General features: G+C 53.1%; 1 protein-coding gene across 2 annotated transcripts; it reads right to left on the reverse strand.

Annotated features, from left to right (window-relative positions):
* Positions 1 to 928: 928 nt before the first annotated feature.
* Positions 929 to 12,465, reverse strand: OCEL1 (occludin/ELL domain containing 1). Of its 2 annotated transcripts, none has more exons than XM_038739936.1 (6): positions 12,348 to 12,465; positions 9,406 to 9,841; positions 7,882 to 8,051; positions 6,730 to 6,901; positions 2,249 to 2,299; positions 929 to 1,687 (listed from the first exon to the last, which is right to left on the reverse strand). In XM_038739936.1, exons 2-6 carry the CDS (start codon positions 9,700 to 9,702, stop codon positions 1,568 to 1,570), a joined length of 810 nt encoding a protein of 269 aa, XP_038595864.1. In that variant the 5' UTR covers positions 9,703 to 9,841; positions 12,348 to 12,465; the 3' UTR covers positions 929 to 1,567. The 2 variants fall into 2 exon arrangements, with proteins under 2 accessions (XP_038595864.1, XP_038595863.1); XM_038739935.1 differs by having other exon boundaries at positions 12,342 to 12,465.
* Between the last annotated feature and the right edge of the window lie 834 nt (positions 12,466 to 13,299).

Consider the following 13,299-nt stretch of genomic DNA (forward strand, 5'->3'; position numbering starts at 1 on the left):
GGCCACTCTGTTGTGTGCAGAGCACTGCACTCGGCAGTTGGCAGCAAACTGGAGTAAAGAGGCCCAGGCCCTCTAGAAGCTCACATGAGCCAATCTGTGAGTCATATTTTTTGAATGCTTTAATGTGTGCAGAGCACTGTACTAGGCGCTGAGAGCTCTGGCAGGCCGTTCTAAAAGCTGCCCTTTCTCGGTCTATCTTGTGTTGCAGGGATTCACATCAAACTTCAACCTGGCCACTGCTGCTGGCCTGTGGGTTGCTGAGTTTCAGGAAAAAAAAAGACTCCTGCCTCTTTCCCATGGGAGAGGAGTTGCTGGCTTGAGCTCGCCTCACTGAGATGGGGGTAACGGCCCCCAGGCTGGTTCCCCCGTGCTCTCTAGCTCCCCAGCACAAAGATGAGGTCCTGAGACTGTGATGGACCTTGACAGAATGAAAGGTTAAATATAAAATGTAAAGAACATTCTGACCATGGGGGTGAGCTTTCTTTGACAGGCTGAGGGAGGATTTGGGTGTGGGGGGGGGGTTTAAATACTGGCAAGAGTTTCCCTGGCCAAGGATGATTTGTTTGCTCTCATCAAAGGCAGAGGGATGGATGAAATGACCTATTGAGATTATATGGCTTCCACAAGCAGGACCAGCGATTTGATGCCTCTCCCCACCACCCCTCAGAACCCAAAATTCCTCCAGCTCTTTCTGAGCTTCCTGAAAGGTGAGGAGGGGCAAGGCTCTAGCTTCCTGCTTGACCAGAGAGGTCAAGCAAGTTGCCCAAGGTCACACAGCATGGTTGAGGAAGAACAGGAATAGGTCTCCTGACTCCCAGGCTGGGGCTCTTCCCCTATTGCAAGGAATCTAGACCAGACTGGAGTCTAGACCACCAACCCCCACCAGCCACAACCCTGAGATGAAGAGGAAGGTTGAAAGAACATCCTCTCTTCTTTCATCTTGCCCAGGGGGCATGCTGGCTCTGGGGTGGGATATGAACAAAGTCACCCCCAATGCTTTGGACCAAATCTAATCCCCAAAGACTCTCCAGTAGAATTTTGGGTCCACAGTCTTTGTAAGCCACAGGATTCTGTGGCCTTTGGTCCTCATGGAACTGCTTTCCCGCCTGCCACCTCCAAATCTTATTCTACTTTACCTCTAACTATCCCTTTGGCTTTGAAGCTGCAGCCTTTGGGTCTCAGGAAACCAAACCCGAGTGGAGGGGAAATCTGGCCCATGCTCACAGCCTCTGGCACAGGCTCAGCTTCGGGCTTCCCCTCAACCTCTCCAGCTGTGGTACCCCTTCACCTCTCTGCTGCCCTGGGCCCCCACAAGGTCTCAGCCAAAACCCTTCCGAGAGGGATTTTCCATGCAGCAGAGACTTCCCTGCTAGTTCTGGGTCTGGGTGAGATGGCAGGGAAGGGACAAGAGATGGGGGGGGCAGCAACAGCCTCCAGCCACCCTCCCCTCATACTCTCCCTCTCCTTGCCTTGGCCCCCGAGCTCTGCTCCTGAATCTCCAAACCCTTTCTCTGGCAGAATACTTCTCAGGGCTGAAACCCCTGGAGAGAGGTCGTGGGGCCAGGGATCAGAAATATACAGAACCGTCCCTGTTCTCCTCGTCGAACTTCTGGATCTGCACCTTGAGGTGCTGCAGTTTCTTCTGCAGGTAACGACAGCGCTCCTGCTTCTCCAAGAACGTAGGGTCCTGTAGAGAGAGGGAGAGGGTTGGATTCCATCCCAAAGCTTAAATCTTTGGAAGTTTCCCATGGAGGCAGACTCTGGCTAGGCTACCCCACCAGTCTCCTCTCCTTGGCACAGGAGAGAGTGGGGGAGTGGGGGAGTTTGCTCAGTCTCTCCCTCCCGTCAGAAATCCCAGAGCTCTCCGGAAATCCAGCCAGAGGATCTGGATGGTCTTGAGAGGCCTGAGAAGTTTGGATGGTGGATGCCCCTGGCTGTGGGTGGAGCACGAGGGACTTAGGTTAGATAGGAGGTAGAACTTCCTGCCGATAAAGGTGGGGAGTCCTTTGGAAAATACAATGGAAGAAGTCTTATCTTCCTCCCCTAAGAGATGATTAGAACCTGAAATTTCATTGACCTTGAACAGTTTAGGTGCCGGAGGCTGGGCGACAGATAAAATGACTTCAATCCCAGGTTTCTATCCCACCCCAGGGCCCCTGTGGACTGTGAGGAGCCCTGGTTGAAGAGACCTTGGGGGGTGGTGAGTTGGGACCTGAGAGCTGGTAGTGGCTCCCCAGATCCCACTCACCTTCCTCTTCTTCTCGTATTCCCTCCGCACACGGGCCAGACGGGCCTCCTCCTGGGGAGAGGAGACAAAGGATTAGGTCAGGGTGGGTGGGGGCTGGGGAGGCAACAAGCTGGGAGTCCAGAGGGGCAGGGTCCCTAGCCTCTGCCCGAGACTATCCAGAACCTTCTCCAGGCTCCACAATCCCCAGTAATAACAACACCGTGAACTTGCCCAGCACTTTGATTGTTCCAAAGCACTCACCCATCAGTGACCTCCCTTGCTCTTCCCAGCATCCCTGTGAGGGAGGCTAAGGGTGTCAAAATAAATAATAAATAAATAATTATGGTATTTGTTAAGCACCTTCTATGTGCCAGGCACTGTACTAAGTGCAGGGGTGGGTACAAGGAAATCAGGTTGGACACAGTTCCTGTCCTGCATAGGGCTCACAGTCTTAACCCCCATTTTACAGATGAGGTAACTGAGGCCCAGAGAAGTGAAGTGACTAGCCCAAGGCCATACAGCAGACAAGTGGCAGAGCCGGGATTAGAACCCATGACCTTCTGACTCCCGGGCCCGTGCTCTATCCTCTATGCCATGCTACTTCTCCGCGATGTCAGCTGTTATGTGTATTATGTTTGCTATATCTCCCAAGGGTTAAGCACAGTGCACTGCACTCAGTAAGCACACAATATATTTCATTACCGCTCCTAGCAGTAATAGCATTTATTGACCACTCTTCCCCCTTTTTAAGCACTTACTAAGCACTATACTAAGCAATGGGGTAGATATAAGATAATTATGGGAGAGTCCATGTCAATCAATCAATCAATCAATCAATCGTATTTATTGAGCGTTTACTGTGTGTAGAGCACTGTACTAAACGCTTGGGAAGTACAAGTTGGCAACATATAGAGACAGTCCCTACCCAACAGTGGGCTCACAGTCTAGAAGGGGGAGACAGAGAACTAAACCAAACATATTAACAAAATGAAATAAATAGAATAGATATGTACAAGTAAAATAAATAAATAAATAGAGTAATAAATATGTACAAACATATATACATATATACAGGTCCTGTGGGGAAGGGAAGGAGGTAAGACGGGGGGGATGGAGAGGGGGACGAGGGGGAGAGGAAGGAGGGGGTTCAGTCTGGGAAGGCCTCCTGGAGGAGGTGAGCTCTCAGTAGGGCCTTGAAGGGAGGAAGAGAGCTAGCTTGGAGGATGGGCAGAGGGAGGGCATTCCAGGCCAGGGGGATGACGTGGGCCGGGGGTCGACGGCGGGACAGGCGAGAACGAGGCACGGTGAGGAGATTAGCGGCAGAGGAGTGGAGGGTGCAGGCTGGGCTGTAGGAGGAGAGAAGGGAGGTGAGGTAGGAGCGGGCGAAGTGATGGAGAGCCTTGAAGCCGAGGGTGAGGAGTTTCTGCCTGATGCGCAGATTGATTGGTAGCCACTGGAGATTTTTGAGGAGGGGAGTAACATGCCCAGAGCATTTCTGGACAAAGACAATCCGGGCAGCAGCATGAAGTATGGATTGAAGTGGGGAGAGACACGAGGATGGGAGATCAGAGAGTAGGCTGATGCAGTAGTCCAGACGGGATAGGATGAGAGCTTGAATGAGCAGGGTAGCGGTTTGGATGGAGAGGAAAGGGCGGATCTTGGCAATGTTGCGGAGCTGAGACCGGCAGGTTTTGGTGATGGCTTGGATGTGAGGGGTGAATGAGAGAGCGGAGTCGAGGATGACACCATGGTTGCAGGCTTGTGAGACGGGAAGGATGGTCGTGCCATCAACAGTGATGGGAAAGTCAGGGAGAGGGCAGGGTTTGGGAGGGAAGACAAGGAGTTCAGTCTTGGACATGTCCCATAAGGAGCCACTTTACAGGTGAAGTAAGTGAAGCACAGAGAAGTGAAGTGTCTTGACCAAGATCACAGAGCAGGCAAGTGGTGGAGCCAGAATTAGACTCCCAGGCCCGTGGTCTTTCCAGTAGACCACACTGCTTCAAGGGCCCTCTTGGTGTGGTGCCCAGTTTTAGCCACTCAGAAAGTACAGAATAACAGAGCGACACATTCCCTGCCCTCAAAGGGCTGACACTCCGATAGGGGGGAGGTGGAGAGGCAGGTATTATTCTCCTTATTTTATATATGAGTAAACAGGAGGCCCAGGAGGTTAAGTGGCTTGCCTCAGGTCCTAAAGGCCAGTGACAGAGCTGGGACAAAAACTCAGGTCTTCTAACTCCTGACCTCGTTCATTTCACTAGATCACAATGCAGGGCTCTTTCTTACAGTACCCAGCACATGGGAGTCACTTCTCCCCCTCCACTGTCTGGGCTGGGTCAGCATCATCCTGCTCAGAGGATGACTATAAGCTCCTTGCGGGCAGGGAACATGTCTACCACCTCTGTTGTATTGTACTCTCCCAAGCACTTAGTACTGTGCTCTGCACACAGTAAGCTCTCAATAAATATGACTGATTGACAAAATGCCCTTTGTAGGTTATCAAGGCCTAGGCTTCTTGGACCAGAGAGGTCATCTAGACCCTGCTCCTGCCTCCAAGCTGAATGGCATCTCAAAGCAGCTCAGAGAGATGAGATGATGCCCAGCCCACCTTGGTCACCTGACGGGACGTTCTTCCTGTGGCCTAATCTAATTTCTCCTGCTGCAGCAGCTTCAGCCCATTTCCTCCTCCTCTGTCCTCAGCAGAGATGGCACCCGGCCAGGCCTTCTTCTCAGGGTAAAAACGTTTTTTACAGAAGTTGGAGACAATCGGAAGATCACCCCTCAGCCTTTCCTGGGTGAGGGGGAGGGGCCCCCCACAACATGAGCCTCCTGCTGAGGAAACTCAGAGCCAAAGAAGGTCTCAGTTCCTTGACTTGGCCTCTCCTTCCTGCCCTTGTGCTCAATCCACATGAAAGGGCCGGGCAGCCACCGGCAGAGGGGGAGAGTTTCCTGCTGAGGCCTAGGACAGAGAAGATTCCTTCAAGCCTGGAGCCCTCCGACCCTCCCCAGCTGGCTGAGACCCTCTCCTTGCCCTATGGACACCGGCCGGGCCAACTCCACGGGTGCTTGCCCTTGGCCCTGGCTGGGCCCATTTTGTCTTCCCCACTTGGGAGTGGCTCTACAGTGATTTGAACCCCAGGGTTCCCCAGCTGTCTGCTGCCCTTGTTCTCTATATCTGCCTCTGAGGCCTCTGGAGGGGGAAAAGGTCCAGCCTACTGAGGGCAGTGGCATGGCACATCCAGCCTCCCGGGTGCCTCTCCACTCTCCCTAGGGGTCCCTCTGGGCTGCTTTCCCTGACCCAGGGATCACTCTCTCCCTAGCCTGAAATAGAACTGGACGCCCTGGGGCAGGGGAAGGTGAGGAGGAGGGAAGTGGGGCGGAGGGGTCCCACCAGCTCCAATCTTTCCACCTTTGAGTTTCAGGAAGGAAACCTAACTAGAGTCTGTTATTGTTTCAGGCTTCAAAGAACTTCCACCTCATCCCCTGGGGCCTCCCCAGCAGTGGCACCGTCATAAGTCAAGGAGAGGTGAGGCTGGCCAATTTGGGCAGACTCTGGGGCTGGCCTGGGCTGGTGGCTTCTCCAGCTATAGTTTCCCCATCTGAAAAATGGGCACAAAGAATCAGGATAATAATAATAATAATTCTGGTATTTATTAAGCACTTAGTATGTGCCAGACACTGTACTAACTGACTTTGGAGTCAGTGGTCATGGGTTCAAATTCCGCCTCCACCAAGTCGGCTGTGTGACTTTGGGCAAGTCACTTAACTTCTCTGGGCCTCAGTTTCCTCATCTGTAAAATGGGGATTAAGACTGTGAGCCCCACGTGGGACAACCTGATCACCTTGCATCCCCCAGCGCTTAGAACAGTGCTTTGCACATAGTAAGCACTTAACAAATACCATCATCATCATTATTATTATTATTACTAAGTGCTGGGGTGGGTACAAGGAAATCAGGTTGAACACAGTCCCTGTCCTGCATAGGGCTCAGTCAACCCCCATTTTCCAGAAGAGGTCACTGAGGCACAGAGAAGTGAAGTGACTTGCCCACAGCAGAGAAGTGGCGGAGCGGGATTAGAACTCATGACCTTCTGACTCCCAGGCCAGTGCTCTATTCACTGGGGGGGGGGGGATATAGGGGATGAGTCAGGGGCAGGAACAAATGGAAGGACAAACTCCTGAACCCAAGGCCATGTACCAACAAGGCTATTCCTCGGTTAAACACGGGGTCCATCCAGCCCAGGTTTATCTCCATGGTAACAGGAAACTGGGGGAAACCAGGTGATGGTGGCCCTCCTGGATACATATGTTGGTTTGCAGTGCCCTAGTAGGAAAAATACTTTTCTAGGAATTCTGGGATCTTTGCCTTCCATAGGGAGAGAGTGTGTGGGGTCGGGGGTAGGGGTAAGGGCAGGGGGACAAGAGAGAAGGCCTAGGAGCAGCAGTTTCATCCCATTTCCCCCTCTTCTGTCCTTGGAGGGGATGGCCCCAAAGTGGATACAAACCTTCCTGGAGGCTGAGTGACGGGGAAGCTGTGCCATCATGGCCTCTAGCTCCTGGAACTTGTGCAGCCCGGCAGATACCTCCGCATGCAGCTCACGGTACTCGGCATACTGGTCATTGAAGACAGCCTTGAACTGGGCCCGCTCCCTAGTGCTCCCCACTGCTGGGTACTTCCTGTCCATAACAAGGATTGGAGTTCACCCCAGAGGGTCCCTGTTCCTGCAATGTCCTCATCCCCCCCCCCCCCACTCCCCCCACAAACAATCCTCACCCTGGCCACACAGTGGGCTGCAGCGTTGGAGGGGGGCGGGGGGATGTGGGGGGAGAAATTGAGCACGAGAAAGAGGCAGAGGGAACCCAGGGCTAGCTGTCCACACCAACCCAGGCATAGTAAAGGTGGATGACGAGCCCAAGGGGATTGGGAGTTAGTAGTAATTGTATTTATTAAGCACTTACTGTGTGCAGAGCACTGTACTGGGAAACACTACACAGATGGAAAGTAAGCACAGCCCTGATCCTCAGGGGAAGACAGAAAGAGCTCAGTGGAAGGGGAAGAGGTGAGGGGTCCATCAGCCTCTCCCCATACCCTGGAGGGTATAGGATTCGCTTGTTTCAGCTTTTGGAGACACTCCACCAGGAAGCCTTCCCTGACTCACCTCATCTCCCCACCCTATTCTCCTTCCCCCATGCAATGCCTTGCCTATGAGCTTGGGTCTGCAGTCCCTAAGCATTTGGGGTCTTAGGTCCATCTCCTTATACTGCGCTGCTTCCCCTACTTGTCATTTATCACTGGCCATCTCCCCTGCTAGACTGTCAGCTCATTGAAGGCAGGTATAATAATAATAATGATGGTATTTGTTAAGCGCTTACTATGTGCAAAGCACTGTTCTAAGTACTGGGGAGGTTACAAGGTAATCAAGTTGTCCCACGGGGGACTTACAGTTTTAATCCCCATTTTACAGGTGAGGTAACTGAGGCCCAGAGAAGTTAAGTGACTTGCCCAAAGTCACACAGCTGACAGTTGTTCTACCTACTCTATTTTTCTCTCCCAAGCATTTATTCCACTGCTCTGCACACAGCAAGTGCTCAATAAGTGGCCTTGATTGATGGACTGATTGACCCTCCAGCCCTCCCACTCCAGCCTGGCTACTCACAGCACATAGTCGGGGACCAGGGGTGGCGCGGAGTCGTGTCTTGGGACTGCAGCCCTTTTCATCCCGGGGTGCCCTCCACCTGGCCCAGAAGGCCCCCTGGGTGGGCACGCTGGCAGCTCATCCTCAAAGACGATCCTCTTTGACCTCGCCTGGGCGAGGATGGGGCGGCTCTGGGGAGCACAGGGGAAGAATTGGAGGGGTGGTGGTGGTGGGAAACCAGAGGCCAAGCCCAGGGGTTAGTCAGCCAGGGCAACATGACAACTCGCAATTAGCCCTTGTAACTTCCCATAGGTGAGTCACAATTTAGACTCAGGGAATGGCAGGTTTCATTCACTCTCCCTCCAGGCAAGAGGGCATGAGCAGGTTCCTTCTTGGGCCAACTCCCAACTCTCCCCCATGGGGCTCATCCTCTCTGGGGATTATCAGCTTCCACCATATTGTATAGTTAAGGAAAAGAGCCACAGTCCAGTGGGTCCCACTGACCTGGGACTCTCCACTGCCCCATTGCCCAGCCCGGCCTAGGGACTTCCTCCCTCCACCGCTCAACCAAAGGCCCCACTGCCTTGCCCATTTGGGATTTCCCACCCCACCACTTCCCTCCATTTGGGCAGATCTGAATGTTGACTGAACCAGAGGGGCCACCTCATGCCCTCCCAGTGACGGCACCAGGAAGCAGAAGCAGGAGATGCCCCTCCGGCCAGCTGGTGGTGAAGGGGGTGGAGGAAATGGGAACAGGGGGACAGTGTCAACTTGGGCTTCGAGGGGAAGGGAGACAGAGGGAGGGTGGATGACCCCAGCCACCTCAACTGCTCTCTCCCAGTGGGTGGGGGATGAAGACTAGCAGGATTCACCAGCTCTGGGTCTTTGCCTCTCCTGCCTTCTTGGTGGGGCCAAATACAGAAGCTCATTTGGGGGCCAGCCAGGTAAAGCAAAGCGTTGAGGAAATGGAAAGCAAAGTGGATGCCAGCACTGAGCTGGGAGCAAAGGGTGAGAAGCAGAGGCTCCCACCACTGTAGTCTTTGACATATGCAAGGGAGAGCAGAAACTGAATCAGATTGGCCCCAAACTCCATCAGGGGCAAGCAGGGGGCCTGGAGCAGGGTGGCCTGATAGAAAGCAGGGAGGCCTACACTCAGGAGGCAGACGGTCACCAGCCAGGACAAGCCCACCAGTGCAGGATTAAGGGGGTTAGAAGGCCAGAGGAGCTGGTGCCTGACAGCCAGGAGTCCTCATGGAGCTGTGTCTGCCAGTGACTCTGCTGGATGTAGGCACAGAAATAGGCTAAGGCCACAGCCTCCAGGAGCAGCTCAGCCCTGCCCAAGAGACAAAGGAGGCCCAACCAGGATTTCCAGGGGTCCATCTGAAGGTCAGAAGGGTTGACTAGCTCCTGGCATGCCTGAAGAGCCTCTTCCTGGACTGTGACCTCCCTGGCTCTGGCTCCCATCTTTCTCTGACCCCTCCCACCCCATCATTTCTGGGTCCTGCACCCGCCTCCCCCCTGCCCTGATCTGGCTGGGGGACTCACCGGCAGAGAGCTCTGAGTGTCCGCTGGGAAGTATGTGATTGGGGGGAAGCCCTCTGGCCCTGATCTCCGTCCACGGCTGAAAAAGTCCTTCCAGGAACGGGGGACAAAGCGGCGGATGGGCTTCAGGGTGGCTGTGGGGACTGATTCCTGGGGGCTGGGCCGGGAGGAGCAGGGAGGGTCCCCTGATGACCACGTCCCCCTACAGGATGCCTCCTCCTGGGCACTAGGGAGGTTCCAGGAGGAACTCACAATTGGGCGTCTCTTTTCTCGGGTGCTCTCATCCGATCCCCTGGGCATTATGCCAGGGCCACTTCGGGGGTGGGGGGCTCTGCTCACCCCAATTTCAGCTCTGGGGAGGCTGGGTGGGCCCAGGCCTTCCCTCACCCTCTTGAACGACTGGCCTGCATGCCGGTGGCTGGGTCCAGGGGCCCAGGACCTGGGGGAGAGATGGTGGGAAGAACGCTTAGTTAAGGCAGCTGGTACCCAGGTTGCTCGAGTCCCTGGCTGGCTTTTTTTTATGGTATTTGTAAGCACTTTCTATGTGCCAGACACTGTAGGAAGCACTGAGGTAGACACAAGAGAATTAGGTTGGACCCAATCCCTGTCCCATGTGAGGCTCCCAGGTGTAAATTGTAGGGAGTAGGATTTAATCTCCATTTTACAGATGAGGAAATAGAGGCACAGAGAAATGAAATGACTTGCCCAAAGTCACACAGCAGACAAATGGTGGAACCAGGATTAGAACCCAGGTCCTCTGACTCCCAGGTCCAGGCTCTTTCTACTAGGCCATGCTGATTCTTCTCTAAACCTCTGGCTAAGGCTACTTATTTGTATATCATTTTCATGTTTCACATAAGCAGAAGTATAGCCAAGTGGTTAGAGCACAGGACCAGGAGTCAAGAGACCAGAGTTTTAATCCCATCTTTACCACTTGTCTGCTATATGACCTGAGGCAAGTCACTTCACTTCTCTGTGCCGCAGTTTCCTCACCTTGAAAATGGGGACTAAAATACCTTTTCTCCCGCCCTTAGACTTTGAGCCCCATGCAGAACGGGGACTGGGTCCAACCTGACTGTATTTGCATCTACCTGCCCAGCTCTGAGCTAAGCTCTTATATGACAATTATAATTACTATGCTTCACATCTTCTTTACATGTTGTTAATTTAAATATCTTATTAAATATCTTAAATATCCTATTAAATATCCCCTTTAGGCTGTAAGCTCATTGTGGGCAGGGAATGTGTCTACCAACTCTGTTATGTTGTCCTCTCCCAAATGCTTAGTACAGTGCTCTGTATACAGTAATTGCTCAATAAATACGATGGATTGATTAAAATATACAGAAATACTCCTATCCCCAGCTCCTTTCCCCACAGAGCTCTCCAGTCCCTGCTCCTTTTACCCAAGACTCTCTGGGTTAGGTTGGCCTTGGTTAAATACCCGTTCTGGGGTTGGGAGACACGGTGTCTTTGTTCATGGCACCCAGAGAACATGGTGGGTAGCAGTTTGGGCCTTTTACAACACAGTTCCTTCTTAATATCCAACAGACAATTACTCTCTCCACCTTCAAAGCCTTATTGAAAGCACATCTCCTCCAAGAGGCATTCCCTGACAAAGCCTTCATTTCCTCTCTTCTCACTCCCTTCTGCATGGCCTGATTTGCTTCCTTTATTCACCCCTTCCTCAGCCCCACAGCTCTTACGTACATGTCTGTAATTGATTTATTTATATTAATATCCATCTCCCCCTCTAGACTGTGAGCTGGCTGTGGGCAGGGAATGTGTCTACCAACTCTGTACTCTCCCAAGTGGTTAGTACAGTGCCTTGGACACAGTAAGCGCTCAATAAACACAATTGATTGATTGACTGTTGGACCCTGAAGATTCCAACTCCCAGCCCATCCAGCAGGTCAGTCACGAGGCCAACTCCACAGCAAGCTGGAACAGAGACTTCCTCCTCCCGGACATCCGGGGCCAAGGCAGGCCAATGGGCAGGCTGGAGAGGCCAGCTAGAGCAGATGTGCTGGAAAAAAAATGCCCGGAAAGCTGCAGCAGGGCAGGGGCGGGAAGTAGGACCTTCAGGAAAACAAAGCCACCTGCTTTCTGCTGCCACCTGCTGGCGCTGTGGCCCTGAGCTGGGTGCCCCCCAGATGCTTACGTGGAGGGGCCTAATAATAGGGGCATTTCTTAAGCGCTTCCTAGATGCCAAGCACTGGGCCTTTAACCATTTAAAACCTTTAACCATTAATCAAAATTAATACAAAAGCATTAGGCTTAGAAACACTCTCTGTCCCACATAAGGCTCACAGTCTAAGAGGGTGGGAGAACAGCTATTGAATCCCCATTTTACAGATGAGGAAACTGAGGATCCAAGTCATAAAGTGACTTGTCCACAGTCACGCAGCAGGCAAGTGGCAGAGCTGGGAGGAGAATGCAGGTCCCCTGACTCCCAGACCTGTGCTTTTTCTACTAGGCCTCACTGCTTCCCTCCCTACCACTTATAAGACCGCCTCTACCCCTTCCCCAGGCTTGTGCCACCTTCACTTGGGAATCCCCACACTTTGGAGGCTTTGGGGTCCCCAAAAGAATCCTACTCTGACCACATCCAGAGGTCTCCTGCAACTCACCCCCCAACAACAAAGCACAGGTCACCTGTATCCCAAGTCCTCTGCCGATGAGCTTCTCCTTTTACCTGAGACCTGGGTAATGGCAACCTAGGCTCTTTGAGTTGGAAGGGACCTTGAGAGGGCCTTCCTGGGCCCCCAGATACCCACCAGGACCCCAGTCTGAGGGCCACGTTCATGGCACCCAAGAGCTTATTTCCCAGTGGACACCTATCCCATGCCCCAGGCAGCCTGGGCACCTGACCTTTCCAGGAAGCTGAGGCCCAGAGGCCCCGGTCAGGGACAAGTGACGGGGGCGGCAGGGGGAGTTACCTGTACCAGTGGCATAGGGCAGTCAGGGTGGCAGGGATGGGCCAGGGAGGCCTAGGCTGGTCCCTCCTGGTCTGGCAGTGACCCGGGAGGCAAGAGAATTATGAAGCCCACGTCCTTGTCAGGGTAGGAGACGACAGCCCCAGTGCAGGCCTGACAGTGTGAAGTCAAACATTAACCAACAGGGACACGTGGGAAGAGACCACGCCTTCTCAGAACAAGCCCCAGAGGCCTTCCGGGCCCTGCCCTCTGGTTTCCCTTCTGGGACAGGAGCTGAGTGGCACTGTGTAGGGAAGGGAGGGGGAGCCCAGGCACCAGAAGGCACGGATTCCACCCTCTACCCTGGAACACTGCTAAAATGCCCATTTTGCTAAATTCCCACTGTGGCACAGGCACCAAAGGCCATGGGCAGGGAGAAAGTGGAGAGAGGCAACAACCCAGACTCACATCTACCAACAAGGACGACCTCTTACTCCATTCTGCTGCCTTTTTCGGGAGCTTGCTGTACACCAGGACAAGGCTCGGCAGCCCCACCCAGTGGCCTGATAAGAGCACAGTAACTCCTTCAGCCTCGCTGAGCCTCAGGGTTGCCGACCCTCTTGACTAATGAAGACCTAAACCCACCCTCCTCCGTCACCAAATTGACAAGGGAAAACATCTGGAACCCTGCCACCTTCTCACTCTGGGGCCGCAGCAGATTTATTATTATTATTATTATTAATTAATAATAATAATAATGGTATTTGCTAAGTGCTTACTGTATGCCAGGCACTATACTAAGTGCTGGGATGGGTACAAGCAAATTGGGTTGGACACAGTCCCTGTTCCACATGGGGCTCACAGCCTCAATTCCCATTTTACAGCTGAGGTAACAGGCACAGATAAGTGAAGTGACTTGCCCAAGGTCGCACAGCAGACAAGTGGTGGAGCCTGGATTAGAATCCATGACCTCCTGACTCCC

Source organism: Tachyglossus aculeatus, chromosome X1, assembly GCF_015852505.1.
Source record: "Tachyglossus aculeatus isolate mTacAcu1 chromosome X1, mTacAcu1.pri, whole genome shotgun sequence".
NCBI classification, from domain to species: domain Eukaryota; kingdom Metazoa; phylum Chordata; class Mammalia; order Monotremata; family Tachyglossidae; genus Tachyglossus; species Tachyglossus aculeatus.